The 21,373-nt window shown below is 41.4% G+C and overlaps 1 protein-coding gene across 1 annotated transcript in view; it reads right to left on the bottom strand.

The window, feature by feature from the left end:
- Positions 1-21,242, bottom strand: part of MORN1 (MORN repeat containing 1) — an 81,677-nt gene extending 60,435 nt beyond the window's left edge. The window contains exons 1-6 of the mRNA XM_058161231.1: positions 21,059-21,242; positions 17,455-17,526; positions 15,700-15,798; positions 13,912-14,022; positions 12,420-12,510; positions 10,735-10,822 (exon numbers count right to left, since the gene is read on the bottom strand). Coding sequence (XP_058017214.1) covers positions 10,735-10,822; positions 12,420-12,510; positions 13,912-14,022; positions 15,700-15,798; positions 17,455-17,526; positions 21,059-21,116 — 519 coding nt within the window. The 5' untranslated portion in view covers positions 21,117-21,242. The remainder of the gene's footprint in view (positions 1-10,734; positions 10,823-12,419; positions 12,511-13,911; positions 14,023-15,699; positions 15,799-17,454; positions 17,527-21,058) is intronic.
- Between the last annotated feature and the right edge of the window lie 131 nt (positions 21,243-21,373).

The raw sequence follows: 21,373 nt of genomic DNA, 5'->3' as shown, positions 1-21,373 counted from the left end.
GAGAGTCTCCCCCTTTGGGGTCTTTTTGGGTGGGTCGGAGGGGGGCAGAAATTCTGACTTGGGGTCTGCTTCAGCCTCCTGGTGCAGGGCTTTGGGCAAAGGCTGGAGGGAAGCGCCACTGGTGGCAAAGAGCTGAAGGGCCTCGTTCCAGTGGGGCTGCATCATGGCCTGGAACTGGCTGACCATCTCAGCCCGCTGAGCCTCCAGACGCCGGTCCCTGGCCTTGCACTCCCACAGGTCTTCCCTCTGCTTGGCAAGCCTATGCTCCTAGTCCTCAGTGAGGTGCTTCTGCTGAGCCTCCTTCTCGGTCAGATCCAATTTGAACTGAGCTGTTTTGCCAACTCTTCCTCCTGGTGGCTGCTTAGCTCCAACAACTGCTTCCTGTTGGGGCCCTAAGGAGCCCGGGTGGGGAGGCGAGGAGTGGCTGGGAGGGGAGGGGTGAGTAGAGGTTGGCGAGACGCCCCTTGATGTGAGTGACATCAAGTTGACCACGCCCACCCAGTCACATGACCGGCTAGCCACGCCCACCCAGCCGGTCATTGGGCAGATCATATTAGTGGTCCGCGGGATTTAAAATTATGAATTTAGTGGGCCAGAGAAAGGAGTGGCAGGAGACCCCAGTGAAGCCAGTTAGAAAGGGGGCTGCTGAGGTCTAGCTTTGCAACCTACCCTCACCCCTTCTTCTCTATGAGCCAGGGCCCATGTTAAATTAAGGGAACCATGCTTCCCCTCCCGCCTGCACCTTTCCGGGTCAGACGGTTCTGGGCACAGCTAATCCAACGACCTTCCCATTTTTTGACTAGGAGGATGGGAGTATCTTTTACCCAAGAGGATTTTTAGAAATTTAAATACAGTTCATTTAGTGACGTTCGAAGTTACCGATTCAGGACGCCTGGCAACTGGTTCATATTCACGACGGTTGCAGGGTCCCGTTCCCCCCCCCTCCCCGGGTCAGGTGATCCCCTTTTGCGACCTTCTGACAAAACGAAAGTCAAAGGGGCACAAATGGATTCACTTAACAGCCGTGTGTTACTGATTCAACGGATGCAAGGATTCCACTTCATAACGGCGGCAATAAATGTTGTAAAATGGGGCAAACTCACTTAACAGATGTTTCCCTTGGCAACATATATGTGGGGGCTCAGTGGCGGTCGTAACTCGAGGGCTACCTGTATTTGACTTATTCGATTTAGAAGCCGCCCAGCAGAGTGGTTCTGTGGCCTTAGAGGTGGAGCTCTTGCCTCATAATCAGGAGGCTGTGAGTTCGATCCTAGCTAGAGGGAGGTATTTCTCTCTCTGGGCACAATGAGAAATATATCTGCTGAACAAAACTCTGCATTGGCAACAGGAAGGGCATCTGGCCAGTAAACGCTCTGCTAGTTCCATTCAGACTCCGCCCCGCAAGGGATTATGGGTTTGTTAAATGATGATGATGATTTAGAAGCTAGCCCACCTCTGGACCACTCTAGATGGCTTACGCTTTGAAAAGGAGGAAATTGTAAAACAGAAAAACGGAACCCACAAAGGAAAAAGAACATACACTTCAAGTTTAAAAAAAAACCAAAAAACCAAAAAAAAACAACTCCCTCCCATCCATAGGGGTTTAAAACCAGGCTACTCCAAAGCCTGGAAGAACAGTCTGAGTTTCAGAGACTTTGGTGACATCATTAGGGTGAGAGCCAATATGAGGGAGGGGGAATCCTATCCATAGAGGGTAGGTGCTGCAAAAATGCACGTAATTGTTTATTACCTGCCCTGTATGTATTGGGATCTACTGGTTCCTAATCTGTTGGATGTATTAGGACATGGAGTGCCCTCACCTGCCTAATCTTACCAACCGGGCAAAAAATAAATGCCTCCGTTCCAATTTTCTTTTTCCATTTTTCTTAAAGCAGCCATTTTCCTTTGTTCCAAATATATGTAATTGTTTTTTTAAAAAAGAAAAAGAAAAAAGATGGCCAGCTGCCTTGGTTAGTTCGGCTTTTGAATCCTTAAATGGAGATATAAATACATATTTACAACTAACTGCATTAAGAGCCATGAATGGGAAACTACTACGCTGTCTCATTGAGAGGCAGCTGTACGCTATTGTAATTGGGGCAATTATACTGGGGTGTTTTTTCCCTCTCTGGTTCTGATGCGTAAGATGTGTGTGAAATATTTTAAATAAGATAGATGGACGATAGATAAAGTGGATAGATAGATAGATAGATAGATAGATAGATAGATAGATAGATGATAGAAAGATAGAAGATAGATAGATAGATAGATAGATAGATAGATAGATAGATAGATAGATAGATGATAGATATAGTGGATAGATAGATGATAGATAGATAGATAGATAGATAGATAGATAGATAGATAGATAGATATAGTGGATAGATAGATGATAGAAAGATAGAAGATAGATAGATGATAGAGATAGTGGATAGATAGATGATAGAAAGATAGAAGATAAATAGATAGATAGATAGATAGATAGATAGATGATATAGTGGATAGATAGATGATAGAAAGATAGATGATAGATAGATAGATAGATGATAGATATAGTGGTTAGATAGATGATAGAAAGATAGATGATAGATAGATAAATAGATAGACAGATAGTGATAGAGATATATATAGACAAGACAGAGACACAGACGCTGCTATCTTTCAGAACTGCGCCCTGTGAATAGCAGCTTGGGAGTCTCTCTTGCTTATAAATAAGAAAAAGGTGTTGTGAAATTAAACGGCAAGAAACATGTATTTAACATTTGAGGAAGCAATTTTCGCTTAATTGATGGTGTTTCTGTTCCTAACCGAGCAGCTATTATATACCTCTTATTGCAATTAATTTCGGATCATTTGTTGGAAGCCTCCGACGGCGTATCCATTTCCATAAGCTCGGCCGGATTGATCCGGCGCGCGAACGAGACGCCATTAACGGGCTGCGACCCCGTCACACCTTTGCCTTCCCCCCCACCCCAAACTCTGCCGACGAGGCGGGGTGGGGGGCAAATGGGTAGGTCTGAAACGCCTGCCCGCTCTCCGGCTGCCTTCTGGGTGCGTGGAAGCTACAGAAACCCTGTAATTTCCATCCTCGCTTTTCAACTGTCAGTTCTTCCCGGAGACCTCAGAGGCTGGGAGACAGCGGGGGGACCTAATTCAGAACCAGGTGCTCGTCTCCTAAAAATACTGGGGCTTGTCAGCTTCTCTGTCCCTCTGCCTGAGACTATTGTGCTCATCACTGGCTTCGGCGCGGCATCGTTTTCCTATTTGCTGCTTCTTTTGTGGTATTTGTACATCTTTTGTGTATTTTGGCTAGGCCTCTTCTTCCCCTCCTTCCAAAGGAAGACCTGCTGCTTGAGACACCTGTTAGCAACACCAAAACAGGTGGGTCACCTTATGGGCTTCTTTCCCACCTGCAAGGAGAGAAATGTTGTCAGAAAATGGGAGGGGGGGAGAGAGAGAGAGAGAGGGAGAGAGAAAGAAAGGGGAGGAGGGATGTCCTGTCACTTGTTCTGCCGAAGGAACAGCTGCAGCGAGGAATGGAATTTGGAAAAGCTTTGAAAACGCTGTTTAAATTCTGCTGGTGGAAAATTCAGGAATGTAAGAAATTGCTCGTTTGTGCGCTGTGCTAACTTTGTTAACCAAGCCCCGGTAATTAAAGTTATGTTTCAGGCAAAGTAGAATTTAAAAAACAAAATAAAATGGTTATTATTAAATGGTGGTTTAAGGAAACAAAACTGGTTTCTTCCAACCGGTTACGTAGAGAAAAACCCAGGGGCTAATTTCATGCAATAAATTAGCCTAAAGGCAAACAAACTGCGTTATAAGTCAGGATATTGATCCTGGTGGCTCAGTGGCTAAGACACTGAACTTGTTGATCAAAAGGTCGGCCGTTCAGCGGTATGAATCCCTAGCGCCGTGTAACGGGGTGAGCTCCCGTGACTTGTCCCAGCTTCTGCCAACCCAGCAGTTCGAAAGCATGTAAAAAAAATGCAAGTAGAAAAATAGGGACCACCTTTCGTGGGAAGGTAACAGCGTTCCGTGCACCTTTGGCGTGGAGTCATGCCGGCCACATGACCATGGAGACGTCTTCAGACAGTGTGGGCTTTTCGGCTTTGAAACAGAGAGGACCACCGCCCCCTAGAGTCGGGAACGACTAGCACGTATGTGCGAGGAGAAACTTTACCATTACCTATTGATCCACCCAACCTTATCCTCCTAAACCTGGCTGCCTTCGGACTTGTTCAATCCTTCCCTGCCCAGCATAGTCTACCTCATGGGTCTTTGGGAAGGTAAACGGGAGGGGTAAGCGACGAGCATTATTCTTGGAGGAGAAAAAGGAGAAAGTATAGAACGCTAGATTCCGGTTTTATCCTGGTCTTCGGACCTCTGAAATCTGCTCCCAGTGCTTTGAACAAAAAGATGCTGGCTGGGGGATTCTGGGAGTTGACTTCCACACCTCTCTTAAGGTTGCCATTGCTTTTAGACTGAACCAGGCACGCGCTCTGCCTGCCAAACCACTGGGTTAGGTTCAAACCGATGTACTCGAAACGTCCCATCTTCCCCAACTCCTCCCCAGCCAAGCGGTTCAGAAAGATGCCAGATATATATTTTAAATAAACATCCCACAGGAAGCCTGTCCTCCTCTATACCAGATTCCAAGCTGCTAAGCCTACGAAGAAGCAAAACCAAAAATCCAGAGGTGCACGAGCCCTGACTCGCTCTGTTCCTCAAGTCTGTCCAGCGACATGAACGCTAATTTCCAAAAAGGGAAGAATTTTCGGGGGGGGGGGGAGCTTCCCTCCGTTATCCCAAACAGCTGGCACGCTTGGCAACCTTTCAAGAGCCGTAGATCAGGCTTGCAGACGGTAGAAAAAGACATCAGCGGGCATGACTAACGGAGCTAGAAATGCTCAATCCTCAAAGCGTAAATAAAGGCAAACAAGGGCAGCGTTTTTTTTAACGGAGCAACGCTCCGCCACTTCAAACACATCTGGAAAATGTGCTAATAGTAATCAAAGCAGTGGCGCTTTATGTAGCCGAGGAGCCGCCGGTTGGATCTGCAGAACGGAACAGCTGGTGCGAGGTTATTTGCAAAAAAGGATCTGGGAACTGCAGCCAACGGTGAGAGACACGGCGGGTGAGAAAGCCAACGGCAACTGAAATAACGTACTTCAAAATTGTTGGGAAAATTATACTCTCAAGGAATCGGGAGCCCAAACAGGCCTTCTCCTTATTCTGGGAGGGTGATATGGATGTGATCCGTTCAGTTGTTTTCGACTCTTGCCGATTCTATGGGCTACGTCTTCTGATCCGACAAATATTTCTTTGAGTGGTTCTGGCTGATGTCAACTGGGACGGTGTTCGGTCCCCGTCTTCTTTGACGGCTCGGTTTCCTTTTACCGGTAACTCTTCCCGACATAAATTGCTTTCTCCAGTGAATTCCTCCCCCCCCCCCCCGTATAACATGGCCAAACACTCCATCTTGTTTTATTTAGGTCTCTTTTCGTGGATGCTTTTGATCAAGTCGGATTCATTCTGCGACTGCCTTCTTGGCTCTTCTTGCTATGTGACCGGCCCAGTTCGTTTTACTCTTGGGATGGCATCGTATACTTTAGTGTCTTCTCTAATCCGCGTCTTTCTATCTTGCCTTGCGGTGCCGAGCGTGCCTCTTTCCGTGGCTCTTTGCACCGCTCGGAGCTTTTGTAGGGATGGTGTGGTTGGCGTCCATGTTTCGCCGGCGTAAGTTGGAGCAGGTAGCACACACTGATCGAAAACTTTTCTCTTCAGGCATTGAAGGAGGCTGTCCTTGAAAATTTTGCCTAGCTATAGGCATATAATATGTGTGCATGTTTTTTTGTGTGTGTGCATGCAAGTAGAAAAATAGGGACCATCTTTGGTGGGAAGGTAACAGTGCTCTGTGCGCCTTTGGCGTTGAGTCATGCCGGCCGCATGACCAACGAGACGTCTTTGGACAGCGCTGGCTCTTCGGCTTTGAAACAGAGATGAGCACGCCCCCTAAAGTCGGGAACGACTACCACACATCTACAAGGGGAGCTGGGAGCTGAAGTCTTAAAGAGTTGCCAATGTTGAGAAACACTGCATCTGGGGGACAGTCTTGCTGGGGTCTCCCCCTTGCCTGCCCTCCTATGGACTTTAAATTCAGGGAACAGACTGGGATAGGACTTCTCTCTCCCTCCCTCTCTCTCTTTCCTCCCCCTCCCCGTGAGCAATCCTCCAAATATGTCTGTTGGCAGAGTTAGCTTACATACATTATGATGTGACAGAACTCATCAATGGGATAAAATAACCGTTTGGGAAGTTCTCCAGTGGTTTTTAAATTGACCAGTTCTTTCTCTTGACTGATCGTTGGGTTTTATCCTGCTATTATTCTACCAGCATCAATGCTCCCCGTTTATCTACTGGATGTGGAAGGTCACTTCAGGCTGTGGCTTATGGGAAGAGAGTCTTCAGGTAAACTTGAGCATGGCATTCAACACATGGGAAGCGACCTCTGCTTTGCCTAGTGAGCCTCCAGCTTCTTCAGCCAAAGGAGGCCTTCCGGAGCTTTTCGGAGGAAAAACAAATTCGTTGCCTGGCATTCTCTTTTTCCTTGATGTAGCTTTCCTCCAAGGGGACACGGTGGCTAAGACGCTAAGCTTGTCGATTGAAAGGTCGGCAGTTCAGCGGTTCGAATCCCTAGTGCCGCGTAACGGGGTGAGCTCCCGTGACTTGTCCCAGCTTCTGCCAACCTAGCAGTTCGAAAGCAGGTTAAAAAAAAATGCAAGTAGAAAAATAGGGACCACCTTTGGTGGGAAGGGCCTCTGGTGGCTCAGGCTGGTAAGACAGTCTGTTATTAACAGCAGCTGCTTGCAATTACTGCAGGTTCAAGTCCCACCAGGACCAAGGTTGACTCAGCCTTCCATCCTTTATAAGGTAGGTAAAATGAGGACTCAGATTGTTGGGGGCAATAAGTTGACTTTGTATATAATATACAAATGGATGAAGACTATTGCTTGACATAGTATAAGCCGCCCTGAGTCTTCAGAGAAGGGCGGGATATAAATGCAAAAAAAAAAAAAAAAAAGGGAACAGTGTTCCGTGCGCCTTTGGCATTGAGTCATGCCAGCCACATGACCACGGAGACGTCTTCGGACAGCGTCGGCTCTTCGGCTTTGAAACGGAGATGAGCACCGCCCCCTAGAGTCAGGAACGACTAGCACATAGGTGCGAGGGGAACCTTTATCTTTAGCTTTCCTCCATTAGCAGTCATTTTGGTTTGGCATTGTAGAAGCTATGTAGTAATTTAAGTGAGCTCTCTGAAAAGGAAATTATTCTTCTTTTCTTTTTTTCCCCCCCTGGCCTTACCTGCCTCCAGTCTCAGGTTAAAATACAGAAAGATCCTAGGAATTTAGATATAGCATTTACTTATTTATTTGGCTCTATTCAAAAAGTTTTAAACAAATTGTGAGGGAGCCACCAAGTGGTAGTAAACAAGACAGCATCACTTATGCGATAGTTTAAATCTGGTTGCCCCATTGCTAGTTAGCAATACTTCAACATTTATTAAATTACATTTATTTGCTGCCATCTTGCCACAAGCCAACTCTGAATTTCAGTAAATAAGATACCACCAGTGCTGTGTTACACATGAACACAACAGTGAGTTCACATGATCATTATCCCTTGGTTTATTTTTTTTAAACAAAATATTTTTATTATGTCTTTCCAAGAGTTCAAGCTGGCAAATAACTCATCCTCACTAGATTATAAGAATTACAATCCTCGTTTGAGTACAAAACATTATACGTCAGTAGTACAAGGCCAACAGGGGAGGGGGGTGATCATCTGTTCAATATTAGGGCCGCCATGAAAACAAGAATATAGAAAAGTATTTTTTTAAAAATCAGAAACACAATGACGCTTTCAAAAACCCCATCCACACAATGTTATATTTAAAAGGCTAGGAGCAGAAATAAAATAAAATAAAAAAATAAGATTTGTAGCAGCGTTTCTCAACATGATGGCTGAGAGATTCTGGAAACTGAAGTCTACACATCTCAAAGTTTCCAAGGTTGAAAAACACTGATTTAGAAGTACGCAGGAGGGTAGGCCTAATGGTTAAGGTGCTGGGCTAAAAAACGAGGAGACGGTGAGTTCTAGTTCTGCCTTGCTGGGTGACATTGGGCCACTCATTTTCTCTCCGCCAATTCGTCTCACTGAATTGTTGTGGGGAAAATAGGAGAAAGGAGGAATATTCGGTACATTTGTCGCCTTGAGTTACTTATACACTAATAATGGTATAATTAAAAAGTCTAATAAATAAATAAACAAATAGGAAGAGAACTTAAGAGGTCATCTCGACTCTCCCCCTGCTTAGTGCAAAATCTATCAGGACATCTCTGATGGATGACCATCCAGCCTCTCCCTATAGACCTGTAGCAAAGGAGGCCTCCTTATGTCTTGTGGCAGCCCGTTCCACTGATAAACAGTCTCTATACAATCAGGAAATTCCTCCTGATGCCTAACCTCAGCCTCTCTTTAGTTACTGATTACTAAACTGCCAAAATCCAGAACGATGACACCGAAACTTTCAGACACTCACCAGGAAAAAAAAAAAAAAAGGAAACAGCCATCGCTATAAATAGAGCCAATCTTAACTACTTACACTGAGGTTGGCTATGAAAAGACCAACAAACATCTGCTGCGTTTGATAACGTTGCATTAAAATTAGAAGATAAAAAGAAAAGCCAAAGGCAAAAACATCCAGGATTCTTAAGGGCAAGTAGAAAAACAAGAGTCTAAGCGGAATTCTTTCTCATGCGTAGCTAACAGCTTATGGCGGGAACAGTGACAACTGGAAGTGTTGCAGCCTTTTAAGAAATGTCGGTAGATTGATCTTGCAAGAGCAGATCTATAATTACTGGCGGTGTTTGGTCTGAGAATTTACAGGAAGTGTGAGGAGCTCAGGAAGAAACCAGGCACGATATAAAAAGTAAGTTTAACAAAATATGAGTCAGCTTCAGCGCCTAAGCAGACGCAGAAGCAATCCTGATAAAGGAGCCGTATAATATTTTCTCATTGCCACAGCTGAGGTCAAGGGATTGATTTGCCCTTTGGTGTGGAAACTTCCTTTAACCCTTTTCAGACATCACGCTAAGCTGTAAACCATGGCTTACATATCACAACGGACTGATTCAGATATTGAGCTAAGCCCAAAAACAAGAAGAACAAAAAAAAAAAAAGTGTGAAATGAAACTTGTGAGATTGGGCACCGCTGTTCGACTTCTCCCAACCTTCTTGAAAACTCTTTCCTTGAATTATTCAGGGGCGAGGCAAAGAAATGTTTCGCCCAGAATATTTTCCTTAAGATTTCTGACAAGACACAACATATTGATTTTTCTGAATTAAAATCTGAAGACTGTTAAGACCCAAACAGGCTCCATTTTGGAGGGCAGAAAAAGTTAAGCATTTACTTTTACGGAAGCCTTAGTTTGCTGGTTGGGTTCACTGAACACAAAATCAGCATTGCCATAGTGCTCCCTCCCTCCCTCCCGTTTTTCCCAATAGCAACAACCTTGCAAGGTGGACCAGAGTAAGAGAAAGGCTGCATCGAAGTCCTCCGGTTAACGAGAATCTGGTTTTCCTACTCCTAGTCCAACATCGCCACCCCTACATCACAACAGCTGCAGCCCCCCAGGGCTTTCCTGCAAGGCGCATTCCCGCGGATGAGGCTTCGCTTCTCTGCATGGTTTCTGGTATGCTGCAGACCAGTGGTGGTCCACAGACCAGGGGGCTGGGTGCTCCTGCTCTAAGAAAGCCTCCACCATCTTGGTTATATTTATTCACCTTGTCAGGGAGAAAAACAGCCTCGTTTTTTCAACCCAGTTCTTTGGGGGCAATTTGGAGAAGGGTTGCCACTCAGCTGAGTAAGCCCTTCCGTTCTGGCAAAGGTTTACAACCAAGCTGTGAAATTCTGTCGGCTTAGATCGATGGATACTCAGCTGGCCTTGGAAGCGCTGCTCTGAAAGCATCTGACATCTTAGCAGACAGATCATCAGTGGGAGCCTATTTTTTAATTTCCTGCATTATTACGCCTGATTGCCATTTATGCACATTCTGAATAATGAGACCGGACAAGCCATGTGTTGCAAGGGGATGCCAAAGAAAAGGCAGCTTAACCTCACGCTCGCACACAAATAAATGGCAATTTCTGGATCGCTCGGCACTAAACAGGAAACTTTGGTCTCCAGCTCACAACAGATCCACCCAGCGGGATGAATGGCATAGGAAGATGGGTGTGTTGTAGTCCAAAACGTGGCAAGAACATGGATTCGCCTAACTCGGCGTAAACACTTGAAACAGCCTCGGTTACAATAAGGAGAGCTGCCTACATAACAGGAATCCATTAGTATTCCAAACCAGATAATATTCCAAGTCCAGTTAAAAGCAATTGTTAAAAGTATTAAAACTTCGGCGTTGAGATACTGGATAGATTTGACTGCAGTTAAAGCAACAGTTTTACAGGATCAGTCAACGGAATTCATTCATGGTTTATTCAACAAATGTGCCCATCTGCTGATCTAGCCAATGGAACTGGTTAGAACTGGTTTATTCAACCACTGGAAGTAATTTATCCAATTGCCCATCAAACAAGACCATAATGCATAATCTAGATCAATTAAAAACCCAGTAGCTAGGGAACGTAAAGAAAAACCAAGAGATACATTCTTATACCTCATATACGGTTCCATCAGGGCACTGAAGTACTCCATGGCCTTGTCTTTGATCCAGGATCCAGTCACCCACAAATTTATCTCCATTTCTAAAAATAAAGAGAATAATTTTAGGTGACAAAACATGGACTTTAAAGGGGAAAAAAGGCACACGTGTTTTTCTGATTAAAGTGTCCAGTGTCCCTATCTGGAGGACATTACAAAAATGAATGCCAGGTATATAAATACTGTAACTAGATTCAAATGTCTACCTTCATGGCCGCCCTCCTTATCAAGGAATCAAGCAAGCGAACCTTCACCTGTGGGGGATCTTGGTAGCACACAAAACCACGCCCTCCCCTTGGTCCATGTAAAATAAAATAAAATCCATGGAACCAGTCCCTGGTGCCCAAAAGGTTGGGGGCCACTGGCCAAAAGAATTGCTGCGAGAATAAAATAAGGGGGGGAAAAATGAAAAAATAGGCTTCCTTGGAAGAAAATAGGATAGAGATAAGGAAAGCCATGTAAAAAAATCAATCAAATGACAGTGTGTTTCTTAAAACAGTACTGAGCTGTTTAAAAAACTAATTTTAAAAAACAATCAGCGACGTAGCCTGAAAAACAAGCTAGGTACCACATCACGTAGCAATTCCCAGCCTTACCTGAGCTCAAAAATTTGAGCTGGCTAGTTAAATATACTTGGATGGCCAGGAAATTCCAGGGCTGTAAGTTTAATTAGGAAATTGAAAAGATATCCTGAAAGATGACGAGGGGGGAAAACTGCTCCCAGACTATCATGCAAAAAACCAACAACAATCCCAAGGGTTACCTCCCCCAGGAAGTGCAAGAGCAAAGTTTAACTTGGAGAATGTACTGTTTTTAACACATTTTATTTTTATTCTATTTATTTAGTCAATCATATATAAGATAACAGGTAAAAGTATAAACATAATTTGGATGCATGAAAAAAGTTAAGTAAAAAGGAATATTAGGACAGGGACGGTAGGAACGTAGGTGCACTTATGCACGCCCCTTACAGACCTCTTAGGAATGGGGTGAGGTCAACAGTAGACAATTTAAGCTTAAAGTTTTGGGGGTTTGGGGAAGAAACTACAGGTAGAGCATTCCAGGCATTGACCACTCTGATACTGAAGTCGTATTTTCTGCAATTGAGTTTGGAGCGGTTTACCTTGAGTTTGTATCTATTATTTGCTCGTGTATTGTTGTGGTTGAAGCTGAAGTAGTCATTGACACGTAGGACATTGTGGCAGATAATTTTATGTACTATGCTTAGGTCAGATTGAAGTCTGCCTAGTTCTAAGTTGTCTAAGGCCAAAATGTGGAGTCTGGTGGCATAAGGTATTTTAAGGCGAGCAGAGGAGTGGAGGGTATACACTGGCAGTATCTAAACACAAAGTAAACCCAAGGCTTCTCTAGCTGCTTAAGTCATACTGGTCCCGTTCACACATGAAGCCCCTCTAGGTTGGTGCTAGGACAGACACAATGAGGGCAACCAAGGGGAAAGAGTACGGTTTAATAAGTCAGACTAAGCCACGTTAGTTGGTTATACACCACAGTCAGTTTCTCTTCCACTTCGGCTTTTCCGGGGCTTTGTGACTAATTACGGATCTTGGTTATTGCTCCTTCCTGAAAGTCTGCTAGCCTGAATCCAGTTAAAGCCTAAGAAAATCATCAAGAGAAACTCACGGGAATGTCATTTGTCCTCCTCCGTGTTTTTTGTTGTCGTGAAAGCTTCCTTCGTAAGTCTCTCCATCCTTTTCCGTCAGTGACCCATGGCCTATGAAGAAGACTTTTGCGTTATATAAAAAGAAACAATGCCAAAAAAACAAACAAACCCAACATCACCTTTTTTTTAAAAAAAAATAATCACAAATTACTCCATAAACAATGTGATTTTCTTGGCTGATTTGAAAGCTAAAAGTTGTTGGGCAAAAGGAGAATAAAGAAAACTGATTGTTTTATACGCCGATTGCTTATTGCTGATTGTTTTATGTTTTGTTTGCTGGAAGAAGGCGATTTTTGCTCTTGTGAATTACAGGCTTTTGTGCAAAGGGGAAGTGCTGACACAAGAAAACACGAACTACGCGACTGAACTGATCCCAAAGACAGATGGACAGCAGTCACTGTACCCCTCCGGACAATGCAAAGGTGGGTCCAACAATCATAAATGGATGATGAAACCGTAAGGCAAAAGGCTTACGTGCTTGCATCAAAACATTGCCCGTGTGTCACTGTTTGGGTGTCCTTCCACTTTTTGCCTTTTGTCTAACAGTTGTGGGACCCTGACTGTAGTCTGGGTTAGGCTGGTGGAAGGGATTATCAAACCTGGAAAATAGGCTTGAGCTAGAAGATCCCCTCTAACTCTGCTCTTCTGTTATAAACATGTGTTCTCTTCAAAGTGGATTTGATTTAAATCAAGTTGATTTAGATTTGCAAAACAAGGATAAAGGAATATTCCTGAACTTTATGATTTAGCGCATGGTTACTGTGAAATTGCGTGAATGCCATCAATGCAGTGCATGTTATCTCAAGCTTGCAGAGCTTGGATTCATTGAATGAGTTGACCAAAAATATAAATATTGCAGAATATACAGCCTCGTGCTACCTAACTAAGCTCCATTTCATCCTGAATAAACTAAATTATTAATGTATCTTAAATATAAAACTATCTTTACTCCAAAAGCATTTCATTAAAATAAATTTGATAAAAGTCAAAAAAATCCGATTGAAGTTAAGAAAAACACACCTGATTTTTAAAAATTTATTTTTTAACAAAATCATCGATTTTTATCCATCCTGGTTCCCTTGCACCCTGATTACAAATCAGGCCTCTTGACCAGACTGGAAAGCTAATGCAATGCTCCTAGGCCAAAACTATTTTGAGAATTAACGTTCCCATTCCCCCACTAAATAACTAACCCACAGATAAATGTAAGCAGGGGGTTTCTCTCCCAATCTTCCAGATCGACCAACAGGGTTTCCCCAATTCAGTTCATTTGGGCTCGCGCCACTGGAACAGGCTCCACACGGTGTGTCAAATGTCAGCCATAGTACATGCCAGTTTTTGAACGGCTTCCCCATGTGCGTAAACCTGGGGCGTCACAGCTTGTTAAGCAACCATGTTAAAATAAAGCCCGGCTTACCATGATATATGAATCCCACCCTTGGTCCCGTTTACCTTCTCGCACCCCGTAGGAGAATTCTCCTTCGTATTTGCTACCATTGCCATAATGGAAAACTCCATGCCCGTGAAGTTCACCAAAGAGGAATTGGCCGGAATAAATATTCCCTTGAATCAAAAAAACAAAACAAAACACAATACAGTAAAAACTCAGGAGAAGCTGTGGCAAACGCAGTTTAATAATCCTTGCTATTCCCATAAAGATTTTGATGGTGCCTTTCTCAGCATGAGACATTCCAACTGAGTAATTACCAGTTGCTTTTATTATTATTATTATTATCATCAGGACAGCTTCAGGAACAAAGGAAGTGTTCATTAGGTCTTTATCTTGCAAACGAATGGAATCACAGCCGCAATTCCTTCAGGTCTTTCATACTAAGGTATCTTAAAAAGATGCTAGTGCTACTGAGGGAGGGGGTGGGAAAGAAGAAGGAAAAGAACAAAAGAGATTCAGATATTGTTTTTTTTTTATGATTCAGGAGATGAAGAAGTACTTTTATTTCATAGACAACTTAACAGCTTTTTGATGGCGTACGTTCACTCAAATTTTTTACAGAGGAGGAGGTATGCTGAATACAATTAAAAGAGAATCCTAAGCCCTTTGGGACAAAGCAGGAGTATCTCTCAAGATAATCCTAACAAGGATTAGGTGCCTTTAGCCACTTCACATATTTATTTTATTTTATTTATTTATTTTTGTCACAACATTATATACAAGCACATATAATGAAAGAAAACAATAGGACAGGAACGATAGGCACTTTTGTGCACTTATGCATGCCCCTTTTAGTCCTCTTAGGAATGGGGTGAGATCAATGGTAGGCAGTTTTTGGTTAAAGCTTTTGGGAGTTTGAGAAGAGACCACAGAGTCAGGTAGTGTGTTCCAAGCGTTAACAACTCTGTTACAAAAGTCATATTTTCTGCAAATATAGCTTGCAGTTTTACTTTATTGTCCTCAGTACAACAAAATTAAATGCCATCTTCAGTGTGCATTGTACATAAAAAAATAAAACAAAAACACACATCCTTCACATTCTATACAAATGAATTGAAAATCCCTGATATTGCACTACACAGTAGAATTTGATATCGAATAGAATAGAATAGAATAGAATAGAATAGAATAGAATAGAATAGAATAGAATTTTTTATTGGCCAAGTGTGATTGGACACACAAGGAATTTGTCTTTGTGCATACACTCTCAGTATACATAAAATACATTCACCAAGAACCATAAAGTACAACACTTAATGATAATCATAGGCTACAATTAAGCAATCAGGAAATAATATCAATATAAATCATAAGGATACAAGCAATAAAGTTACAGTCATACGGTCATAAGTGGGAGGAAATGAGTGATGGGAACGACGTTCATCAAGGTACAACATTTACAACACAATTGATGGTCAATATATCAATATATCAATATAAATCATAAGGATTGCCAGCAATAAAGTTACAGTCATAAGTGGAAACAGATGGGTTGATGGGAACGATGAGAAGATTAATAGTAGTGCAGATTTAATAAATAGTTTGACAGTGTTGAGGGAATTATTTGTTTAGCAGAGTGATGGCATTTGGGAAGAAACTGCTCTTGTGTCTAGTTGTTCTGGTGTGCAGTGCTCTATAGTATTGTTTTGAGGGTAGGAATTGAAACAGTTTATGTCAGGGATGTGAGGGGTCTGTAAATATGTTGGGAGAAACTGAATGGAACACTAACAGAAACAGACGGTGTGTCTTTTTTGTTTTGTTTTGTAACAGGCATCAATCACAAAACTAACCTGTTGATGCCCAGTATCTGAGTCCATAGCCAACAATTTCTCCCTCCACAAATTCACCTTCGTAATAACTTCCATCTTTGAACAGTAATTTCCCGTGACCTGGAAAAGAGAGATCAGTTTAAATGCATTCTGGGTAAAAATAAGAGCCTTTGATGGGTTTGACATCTTAAAATTAGTTGGGCTCTCTTTGCAAAGGAGAATCTTCAGAAAGGTTCTATTTCACAGGGGGGGTGAAGTCACTAATAAAGCTGATAGCTGATACTTAATAAAGATGGAAAGTTGAAAGTGTTAATACCCTTCTATACTGCACTGGTGAGATCACACTTGGAATACTGCGTTTTAGTCACCACGATACCAAAAAAGATGTGGAGTCTCTAGAAAGAGTGCAGAGAAGAGCAACAAAGATGATTAGGGGACTGGAGGCTAAAAGGTAGGAAGAACAGTTGCTGGAATTGGATATAACTAATCTAACAACCAAAAAGACTAGGAATGACAAAGAATAGAATACAGAGTTGGAAGGGACCTTGGAGGTCTTCTAGTCCAACCCACTACTTAGGCAGGAAACCCTACACACACGACAGCAGTCTTCCAATATTTGAGGGGCTGCCACAGAGAGGAGTGGGTTGATACTTCGTACTTTATACTGCATGAACCTGCTTGCCAAATTTCCAGTGAGGGTGTCAAAATAGCATTATTGGGTTTTGTAGCCTTTTAAAGGCTACCTTTATCCTTAGCCCATTACTGTAAATTATGAAATACTGTAGGTGTGAAAAGTTATCACTCTGATGCCATCTAGTGGTCAAGAGTATGATTAGATTCCATCAAATACATCTGGTTTTGGAAATACTGAATGATAAGACTGGGGCCATTCTTTGCTTCCTTTTGAGGATAAAATAGGCATTTGGAATCTTGATCAACTGCAAAAAATATATATTAAAGATGAAAGATTTTATATAGAGAAACCAGAATATGTTTTTAGCTTTCTTTTCAGTGTTTTTCTCTTAATCTGACGGTCGTTTTCCATATTTTTTATTAATAATTACAGGTGGTGCTCAATTTACAACAGTTTATTGTTACAATGGCACTGAAAGAAATGACTTATAACGGGTTTTTTTTGTTTTTTTATTTGAATTTATATCCTGCCCTTCTCCGAAGACTCAGGGCGGCTTACACTATGTCAAGCAATAGTCTTCATCCATTTGTATATTATATACAAAGTCAACTTTTATTGTCCCCAACAATCTGGGTCCTCATTTTACCTACCTTATAAAGGATGGAAGGCTGAGTCAACCTTGGGCCTGGTGGGACTTGAACCTGCAGTAATTGCAAGCAGCTGCTGTTAATAACAGACAGACTTAGTCTGCTGAGCCACCAGAGGATCTTTGCAGCATCCCCGTAACCAATTGTGGTCGTAAGTCGAGGACTACCCACATTTAATAAACAATAGTAAAAATGCAGATGTGTCCAATTAATATTCAAAGGCCTGCCTGGGGAGTCTAGAAATGTGTTTCGGCCAATCCGTGTATTGGCTGACCTTAGGTAAGATGCTATTTCTTGTCCTAACAATTCATTTTACGGAGTTTGTGTTGTGGGGGAAAACAGGAGAAAGGAGTTTTAGGTATGCTTGCTGCCTTGGGTTATTAATAAAAATAATAGAGGTGGGATAAAAATAAACTTATTTTAAAAAAGGTGGTCACAAAATACCGAAGTGCCTTCTGAATAAAACACAAAGAAAGAAAACATCAGCTTCCTTACCGTGTTTTTTCCCTTCCTTCCACTGTCCTTCGTACTTGAAAAAAGTGTTGGGATAAACATAGCGTCCATAACCTAAAGGCAAGAGAAGTAAAAAAAAATATATATTAAAAATACAATAATGAAAAAAACTACGATGGATACTTTTGAGAAAACAAACCTAGCAAGTTTTCCGATACTTTTCTGATGGAAATGTTTTTCGATCTCCAGTTTGGCTACAATATAACATGTCTTTGTATGTGAAAAGTAAATAACCCGCACATTCCTTCATGTAATCTAGTGTTTTACTGTACGCAAGGAGCTGTAATGGAGAGAAAAAAAATGTGATTTTATGGTTAAACGTTGGATTAGAACCAGGGAGATGCAGGGGTCAGTCCCCCTTCAAAGCTCTCTCGGGGACTTTGGACCAGTCGTTCTTTTTCAGCTTAACCTACCGCGCAGGGATGTCGTGGAATGAGGGAAAATAGACCTTGCCTACACTGAAAAGGTATATATGGTATATATATCCTTGGCTTACAACCATTCATTTTGCAACTGTTCGAAGTGACAACAGCACTGGAAAAAGTGTCTTATGACCGGTCCTCACACTTATGACCATCACAGCATTAACATGGGCCTGGTGATCAAAATCCAAGCGCTTGGCAACTGGCATGTACTTGCACAGTTCTGAGATCATGTGACCACCATCGGTGACGTCTCCAGCTGGCTTCCAACAAGCCAAGTCAATGGGGGAAACCAGATTGGCTTAATGACAGCATGATTCACTTAACAACCGCAGCAATTTGCTTAACAACCATGGCAAAAAAAACCAAAAAGGTTGTAAAATAAGGCACGATTCAACAGCTGCCTTGCTTTTTATCAGTCCTCATTCCAATTGTGGTTGTAAATCAAGGACTAATTTGTATATGAAATCATAATCCTAAACTATGAAATTTTGAAAATGGTTATAAAATTGACCCCGCTACGGGACACAACTCAACATATCCCCCCCCCCTCGGGAAGTCTTTTGTTTTTTTCTGAATAAAACCTTTTTAAAGGTTACTCCAGAAAATTATTGAGGGAGTAACATCAAAACAACGTCAACATCTGGCATTTTTTAAAAATACAGGTAGTCTTCAATTTAAGACCACAATTGAGTCCAAAATTTCTGGTGTTAAGTGAATTTTGCCCGGAGGTGGGCTTCACATACTGAATACCATCCCGATTTTGCCCCATTTTATATGTATTCTTGCCACATTTGTTAAGTGAATCTCTGCAGTTGTTAAGTTAGCAACACAGTTCTTAAAAGTGAATTCGGCTTCCCCGCACATATAAAATTTGCTCGTCAGAAGGTTGCCAAAGGGGATCACGTGACCCCCAGGAAGCTGCAACCATCATAAATGTGAGTCAGTGGCCAAACAGCCGAATGTAAATCAGGTGACCACGGGGGAGGCTGCAACGGTCGTAAGTGTGAAAGTTGGTCCTGAGTCCCTTGCTTTGGGGCCGTTGTGACGTCGGTCACTAAGCGAACCGTTGCAAGTCGAGGACTACCTGTAGCAAGGGAAAGGGAAGAAATAAATAAATAGGATATTCATTCTGCCCCCTCAGAGCAGCTCACCTGGGCAAAACTAGGGCAGGCTTCCCTAACATGTACACCTCGATCATCCTCATCATACATTTTAAGAAGATACTTGGTCCATACCTAGGATGCTGGCAGCAACCCGTATCAAACCATCAGCACCAGTCAATAATAATAATAATAATAATAATAATAATAATAATAATAATAATAATAATAATAATAATAATAATAATAATAATAGATACCTAGGATGCTGGCAGCAACCCGTATCAAACCATCAGCGCCAGTCAATGATATTTGTGATACATTTTTCAATGTTCAGTTGACTGAACTTCACGTTTAATGAATAAAATATAATAATAATGATGATGATGATGATAATAATAATAATAATAATAATGATAATAATAATAATAATAATAATGATAATAATAATGATACCTAGGATGCTGGCAGCAACCCGTATCAAACTATCAGCGCCAGTCAATGATATTTGTGATACATTTTTAAATATTCAGTTGACTGAACTTCATGTTTAAAGAATAAAATAAAATATAATAATAATAATCTCGTTTGCCGTGTATACTGTCATTTTGTGTAAATAATAATAATAATAATAATAATAATAATAATAATAATAATAATAATAATAATAATAATAATAGATACCTAGGATGCTGGCAGCAACCCGTATCAAACTATCAGCGCCAGTCAATGATATTTCTGATACATTCTTAAATGTTCAGTTGACTGAACTTCATGTTTAAAGAATAAAATAAAATATAATAATAATAATAATAATAATAATAATAATAAAAATAATAATAATAATAATAATAATAATAATAATAATAGATACCTAGGATGCTGGCAGCAACCCGTATCAAACTATCAGCGCCAGCCAATGATATTTGTGATACATTTTTAAATATTCAGTTGACTGAACTTCATGTTTAATGAATAAAATATAATAATACTAATAAAATAAAATAATAATAATGTAATAATGATAATAATAATAATAATAATGAGTTTCATGTTTAAAGAATAAAATAATAATAATAATAATAATAATAATAATAATAATAATAATAATAATAATAATAATAATAATAATAATTATTATTATTGATACCTAGGATGCTGGCAGCAACCCGTATCAAACTATCAGCGCCAGTCAATGATATTTGTGACACATTCTTAAATATTCAGTTGACTGAACTTCATGTTTAAAGAATAAAATATAATATAATAATAATAATCTCGTTTGCCTTGTATACTGTCATTTTGTGTAAATAATAATAATAATAATAATAATAATAATAATAATAATAATAATAATAATAATAGTAATGCATAATTCGCCGATACATCACACAGTCCTAAACGCTTGGGAAGTGTTCGACTAGTGATCTATGATACGAAATCCAGCATAGTTTTCTCGTTTGCTGTATATACTGTCATTTTGTGTAAATAATAATAATAATAATAATAATAATAATAATAATAATAATAATAATAATAATAATAATAATAATAATAATAATAATAATAATAGATACCTAGGATGCTGGCAGCAACCCGTATCAAACTATCAGCGCCAGCCAATGATATTTGTGATACATTTTTAAATATTCAGTTGACTGAACTTCATGTTTAACGAATAGAATATAATAATACCAATAAAATAAAATAATAATAATGTAATAATAATAATAATAATAATAATGAGTTTCATGTTTAATGAATAAAAGTCATAAAATAAAGTAATAATAAAAATAAAAAAAACTGAAAGCAGGGCAGGAAATTCCGAGAACAGCCAATTCCTCCACCTGCCAACCACGGCCTTGTCTCTCCAAGCCTTTTGGACGTGCATTCCGGTAGACTGCTCCTGCCCCAGGAGGCTCCACTTGGAAGCCGACCGAGCCCCCTTTCGCGGGAGAAAACGCCCCTCCCGGCCTCCTTTCCCGCCCTCCCCCCCGTCGTCACCTCCACGGCACAGCCAACCTTTCACGAAGCCGTGACTTTTCTCGCCCCCCCCCTCACCATTCCTCCGCTGGTCTTTCATCTCCCCAATGTAACAAGCGGCTCCCTCATCCGCCATTTTCCCGTCTCCCTCAAGGGACGCTGTTTTGCCGCCATCGGATCCCGCCGCTGATTGGCTGACGCGTTGCTAGGAGGCGAGGCTTCTTTTTTTTTTTCCCCCACCCCGGAGGGGAGGGGATAAGAGGTTCGGGCTTCTGCGTGGCGCGCATGCGCGGGAGAGGCTGCGCTTCCCAGGGATGCGCATAAGGGTCGGTTTTAATGATTTCCTTCCTTAGGAGTCGGGGAGGGACTGCAGAGCCCATGATCCTCAGCCCG

Source organism: Ahaetulla prasina, chromosome 18, assembly GCF_028640845.1.
Source record: "Ahaetulla prasina isolate Xishuangbanna chromosome 18, ASM2864084v1, whole genome shotgun sequence".
NCBI classification, from domain to species: Eukaryota; Metazoa; Chordata; class Lepidosauria; order Squamata; family Colubridae; genus Ahaetulla; species Ahaetulla prasina.
Note: the sequence above shows the minus strand (reverse complement) of the source record. Positions and strands in the feature narration are given on the sequence as shown.